The sequence below is a fragment of the Oreochromis niloticus genome, linkage group LG12 (genome assembly GCF_001858045.2).
Source record: "Oreochromis niloticus isolate F11D_XX linkage group LG12, O_niloticus_UMD_NMBU, whole genome shotgun sequence".
NCBI lineage: Eukaryota > Metazoa > Chordata > Actinopteri > Cichliformes > Cichlidae > Oreochromis > Oreochromis niloticus.
Window position 1 is genome coordinate 22,032,593 of NC_031977.2, and position 6,533 is coordinate 22,039,125.

Here is a 6,533-nt window from a genome sequence, read left to right on the forward strand (position 1 = left end):
AATAATAAGATAAAGAAGAGGATATTTATCATTCCTTACATTAAACAGCTGTGCTCAAACTTATTTTGGCATGTTCCCCTTGTCCCATGAATTTCATCAATTCTTTACAATATAAAAACAACCAGATGAACTCTTTGTGATGTAAACATGAGCACAGTAACATCACCAAATTATTGTTTATTTCTGAGGAAAAAAGTATTTCTACATAGTGTCACTTTTTCTTTTTCTTTTTTTTTAACCTGCTTGGCTGTGTCCCACCTGCAGTGGCTCTAAACCCCACCACAGACTGAGAAACACTGCACTAAACATATCACTTCCTGGTTCCCAACACACGGGAAAACTCTTCACATATTTTTTTAAAAAGGAAGCATCTAAAGATTTAATGTCACAGCTTTCACCGTTTTCATGTATTTTACGGCAGCGTTGGTCCAGATACTGGATACCAGAATCATGACACAAATGTTTTGTGAGTTTATTTCATGTGTGGAATATGTGTGAAGTTCAAGCCTGAGCTAAGCTTTTGTGTCTTTCCCATATAGGCTATCACTTCAAAGGCCCGTATACTGCTGTTAACAGCTGGATAGAGATCCTGCTGAGGATGACTGCTGTCAAGTTCACTGGAGCATTACACTGCAATAGCCTTTGTGAACCAGATAGTGGCACTACATAGCTCCCACAAGTGTCTCTCTGAACTTACTGTTAGCACTCAGTGATGAGTTGAATGGTTGTCAGGCATTCCCAGAGCTAATTAGAATTAATGGAAGACAGTGATGGACACAGCTGAGCCACAGCAAATTTGAACTAAAGGTCTGAGATCACTGTAAGCGACTTAATGTAGACTTAACCACTCACATTTCACCCTTTTGAAGAGGAAGCTTATAGACTATAGACTCTAAAACAACTATGGATTCTTTTTTATGGCATAAAATATAACTTGTAATAGATCTCTATATATTTAATGAGAAGCCTCGAGAAAATAATATAGACATGCCCAAAGGTTTGTTATATGATTTTACTAAAGATTAAGTCTATACTGGTTTAGCAGATATTCAGCTATAATGAAGGGAGTCTAGTTGAAATGCTGTTAATTTCGAGTTTTATTGACACTGCTCATACGCTGTAGGTAAAATGGATGAGTTCCAGTGAGTTCCAATTAAAACATCAAGTATTTCCTATTTAAGTAAAATTAAAAATTCCATGATCTTTATTTTTCGGGAACAAGAAGCTTCCCCTCCGTTGTTTCCTATTTTAAAGTTACAAATTTAAAAGATTACTTCATCCGAAGCAATTCCAGATCTATGCCAGTTTAGCTGATTTAAGAAAGTCCGCAGATACGTTTTGAAATCCCTGTCCAGCTCCCCTCACCCCAGTCTCGTGCCCGTCGCGCCCCTGTCTCCAGGGAGATGGGAATGAGAAGGGGCAGCACGCAGACTCCTCTCGCGCACTGGAATGGGAGCCCGCCACTCTCCCTCGAGGAGCCCCCCAGGCGTGACCAATGGAACATAGAGTCTCCATTGTGGCTGCGACACTTTAATAATCGCCAGCTACAATATCCAACCTGTCGGTAGCTTCAGGAGCCCGGCACAGCCCGTTAGATGGGGGGGCTCGTAGGTGGGAAGAGGGGGCAAACGCTCGGCGCCAGACCTCTAGCCCGCAAGACGTCCCCATGATGAATACATGAATAAAAAATGGAAAAGACTGATGTCGGATTATCTCTGAAATTATGGGGTTCCTTCCCACAATTCCTTGCTATATATTGTGTGGTGGATATCTCGCGGATTAGGAATGAAAACGCAAAAAAAACCAAAAATTCTTTATTTTTTTTCATTATGTGATAAGTTTATTTCATTTGAATTTGGTTTGATTTTTTTAATATTACCACGATACTTTGGCAACTACAATCGGGTTTGCATCTCTTGATCTTTGTGTCCCATACACCGATCTTCTGCATATCCTTCTAATCCTTCTAATTCACTGCGCTGAGCCCATTTCCCATCAGCAATCATCCTCTTGCTCTTTTGCCAGGTGCCTAAAGTTTACATCTCAGTGAGCACGGCTCCTTTGATCATCAGACTGAACGTGGTTCAATTTGCTTCCCGTTGATTTTTCTAACTGTAGCTTTAAAAGCCGTATTTCCTTTTTCTTAAGGTCGCCTATCTTATAGAAGGCATGGTGAAGTTTGGCAATAGCGTCGGTGTGTGTGTGCGCGAGAAGAGCCCTTCAACCGCGCGCCACTTCTGTCAGTACGGAAACAGTGTTGAGACCCCTACTCATGTTTCCGTTCCATGTGAAGCCCTTTTTTACCGACAGGGCGGTACCGAGAGCTGGATCAAAAGGTTTTAGAGCCGCTACAAAAGAAAAATGGAAACTGGAGATGATCTTAGAATGAATGAATTGACAATGAGCGCGCGAGCCCCAGGAACCGCTACATTCTTTTTTTTTTTGGCTTTGGGTCACGCTTCATCTACCCACAGGCTTTTCTTCCTCAACTTTGTTCATTTCTGCTACTGGTGAAATCCAGCAGTTTGGTTTTGGCTGAGGCGTTAAATGAATTAACCGAGTCACCGCTTCCACGGCCGTGGGTAGCAAATTAACCACTTGAACCTTGCCATTCGCCTCTTTAACCCTCTCCCTACTCTCCATCATTCCTGAGATGTAACACGGGCTCAGAAGCAGGTAGGTGTTCTTGTCCCGTCCACGCTCCTCACCTAAAAACCGTCATCACTTGCACGTGCGTCCTGTGGGAGGTTCCCCTTACCTCCCTTGTGTTAAACACCCCCTTAAATTGTAACGTTATCATAAACAGTCCAGCGTCGGGGGGTCATAATCGCCTCTCTCGGGCTTTACCGAGACTTCTCATTGGACGTCAACACGCGACCGACGCGAGGAGGGGGGCTTCCAGGCGCGTGCCGCTTTTTAAACCGACGCCGCGCCTTGAGACACCAGAGAAGGAGTCTCGCACGCGACACTCACATTCACTCGGTGAGACAACATAGCTGTGCGTGCCTCCGATAACTTTTTTTCTCCACAGTGTTTTTCTTGGGAGGGAATCATGGATGGCCTAACTGTGGAGGGCTGGAGCAAAGGCGCACGTGAGGTGCCGGCCATGCACTCGCGGCAGCAGAGTTGTGGGAGCACCAGAGAGGTGGAGAGGGGAGGGAAGCAACAGTTCGAGGAGTCCCGCTACGAACCTGGGCTGACGCTCGTGGACAGCGATAGCGACCCACGCGCCTGGCTGGCTCCCGCTTCTGGCACCTGTGCGGCACACGCCACTTCACCCGACTACCTGCGGCACTCGCCATGTCCGAGTACCGGCTCCTACCACGGTGAGGAACAGCACCAGTGCGTGCAACCTTTGCTCAGCTTTCCCGCTAATTATCTAAAAACCGGCACATGCAACAGGCAGCAAGGGCTATTGGTGGTAACTTATCAAGCTCTGGAAGTTGAATATAAACAGAAGGAGCGCTGCTTTTATTTAAAGTATAATGTTTTTTGCGCAGTTGGAAAGCTGTAATGAGTTTATTATCTAAAATAATACTTATACACTTTTTTTTTCACAACCCAGAGTGTAGCTTAATTTCTTTTCATTTTTCAGAGAGTGGCTCCCCGGGGTCCTCAGGCCATCCCAGCCCACCGAGCTACAGAAAACCCGCCAAGAGCCTCACGTCTTCTTCTCTCAAAGTCAGGGAGTTGTGTCGCCTTAAAGGCACTCTCACCGGGCCCGAAGAGGAGGCCTCCGTGAGACAGAGAGCCCCCTCCCACAAGCCTGTCAACGGGATCCAAAGGCAAAGGAGAGTGGCTGCCAACGCGCGCGAGAGAAGGCGAATGCACGGGCTCAACCATGCGTTTGATGAGCTGCGCAGCGTCATCCCAGCGTTTGACAACGACAAGAAGCTCTCGAAGTATGAAACTCTGCAGATGGCGCAGATTTACATCAACGCCCTCGCCGAGCTTCTCCAAGGTCCGGTGTCCTCCTCCTCCTCCTCCTCTTCCTCCAGCAGCAGCAGTAATAACGACATCTCCAACAACACCAGCTCGCCAAAGTGTGACATTATGCTCTCATCCACCGCTGGTTATGACGGGATGAAGGACAGGGCCTCTCAGTCTCCCTCAACCTGCAGAGCAGCGGACCCTGCGCCCGTTTCAGGTAGCAGCTTACCTGTGCACATCAGCGGGGTGCCCTTCTGTTCCTCCTTCGACGAAAGTTCGTTTTCCACTAGAGTTGAAGAAACAATGTGTTCCCCGTCTCCTTCGTCATCTGCTCGGGCGGGCAGTTCGCAGTTCGCAAATGGGAGGAAAGCGTCTCCCCGGAGCGACGGAGAGTTTTCCCCGCACTCCCACTTCAGTGACTCGGATGAAATAGCGATGGAGCTTCATTCGAGTGAAGAAGACGATCTTTCAGAACTGAAGCTGCCCTCACACCATCACCGCACAATTTCCTTCTAAATTCCCACATAAAGACACACAGTATAGCGAAGTTTCTCTATAGCCTACAGTGAAGTAATGTCCATAAAACGTGTCAATCATAGCGATGTCCTGCGTTGACGAAATGCGTTTTAAAGAGAAATTCTTGCTTTTTGCAAATAAAAGAAAAATAAGTTTAATGTTTAATTTAACTTGTTGCATCCATTTAAAGATCTTTTTTTTTTTTTAAATGTGAGTAAGGCCTAATTCGATTCTGCCAATAAATATCTATCCTATAATTTTTCAGTCTCCATGGAGACGTGGTTGGAAGACCCCTCTGCCATGTCGCACGCAGCACTGCCACGGGTATTTCCCACGTCACTCCAACCAAAATGCTGTCTTCCACAAAAAATCACAAGTTTATGGATAATTGCTTATATTTGATAATGTAAAGAGATTTTTGTAGCTATGAAATGAGTTTCGTTGTGATTTATGTTTTGTTTTTTTGTAAAAATTAATTTTGTTTTGCAACTTTAAAAGTTCATGATGTGCACTTTAAACTATAAGAGCCAGAGGCTTTGTTTGTTGTTTGTTTGTTTTCACACCATAAATATAAAAATAGAGGTTTGCTTTGTTTGCTAGTGTAGTGCTGCCAACTCCATACAAATAGCCTATTTAATGTAGCCATCATTGCTGCCTTCTTTTGTATTTTCTTTTTTTTATCTTCACATCAGCTTGTGTGTCTTTTTTCTTTGGTTGAAAACTGTTGTTGTTCTTGTATGTAATGTATTTATTGCTCATAGCCCATGTTTCATGTGATTTGCTTTTTTTAGTTAAATTTGCCCCAGGAAAAAAAGCAATCATTCGCCATTCTTAGTTATGTTAATTTGATTTTGGAAATAATAAAAAAAAGCAAACGAAAATGTCATGTCTCTGTTTCTGTGACCCTTGAGACTCTATAACCGCAATAACCTTTGATGATGATGATAATAATAATAATAATAATACTACTAATAATAATAATTTCTTTTTTTCTATGGATAAATTCCAAGTAAAATAGCACAAAAACGTTTCATTGCCTAATTTTTGCATATAATGCATAAACCCTAACGAATTTTGAGTCGATAAAATAACGTTAACGTCAGTGTTGGTTCCATAGGTTTTATGAGTTAGGCAAATACAAACGGCCAAGAAGTTTGATTTTATCCCAAAAGTTATAGGAGAAAACAGAAACAGAAATTTAAACACGCATTTATGTTTAATTAAAGACACTTTTAATATTTGAGCTTCTGTTATGTAATGTGATGTAAACACGCGCTCGTAGGCTGTATGTTGCAGGTGCACGCGCCCCCCCGGCCTGTTGCACCGTGTGCTCCAAACTACAAGTTGCAGTGTTCGACTTCTTCAACACAGAAAAGTTCGCATTAATTAATTTCAGTCTGTTGCTTCCTTGAAACAAACTTTTTTTTTCTTTTTCCTGAACTCTTGCCATGCTGTCCATTTGGTGAATACCGGATTTGTTAATGGGTAATGTGCATTAATTTCAGGCTATTGTTGGCAGGCTCGTGGGCCGAGGTGTTGGATGGCCTCAGTGAAGCACGCTCTGTCAGCTGGTGAGCGCTCACGGGTCCCCACCGTGTCCCCGAGGACCTGACTCGAGAGGGAACACACTTTTCTCCATTAAAGAAAGGCCTGCACACACACGAGCGCGCGCGCACACACGCACACACTGACACACGTGTACACCTCTTCGCCTCCGCTTCTTTCTTTCTTTCTCTTTATTTCCCTCCGTCAACTTAGACAAACACGCACGTGGAACGCACGCACCGAGCTCGCGCGGGCTCTGGCAACCTGGGCTGCTGCGTGACTCACGCTCAAATTAGTCGTCCCCTCCACCCCCGCCCCCTCTTTCTTCAGGCTATTTACTACAATGCTTTAAAACCCTGGCGGATAAAGGTGCCTGCTACAGGAGAGAGGAGCAAAATAGGCACTTTCGAAATTATTCATGATGGTGAGCAACCTGTTTGCTACCTGTCACTGCTCTGTCTCCCACCCACTGTTATGAGCCAATCACAATCTGCGCCCCTGCGCTCGCCCCTCGAAGGCAGGGAATAAAGGGGAATATAATA

At 44.5% G+C, this 6,533-nt stretch overlaps 1 protein-coding gene across 1 annotated transcript; it reads left to right on the forward strand.

Annotated features, from left to right (window-relative positions):
- The first annotated feature begins 2 nt into the window (after positions 1-2).
- Positions 3-5,327, forward strand: atoh1a (atonal bHLH transcription factor 1a). Its single transcript, XM_013271846.3, has 2 exons — positions 3-3,326; positions 3,596-5,327. Exons 1-2 carry the CDS (start codon positions 3,053-3,055, stop codon positions 4,444-4,446), a joined length of 1,125 nt encoding a protein of 374 aa, XP_013127300.1. The 5' UTR covers positions 3-3,052; the 3' UTR covers positions 4,447-5,327.
- The last annotated feature ends 1,206 nt before the right edge of the window (positions 5,328-6,533 follow it).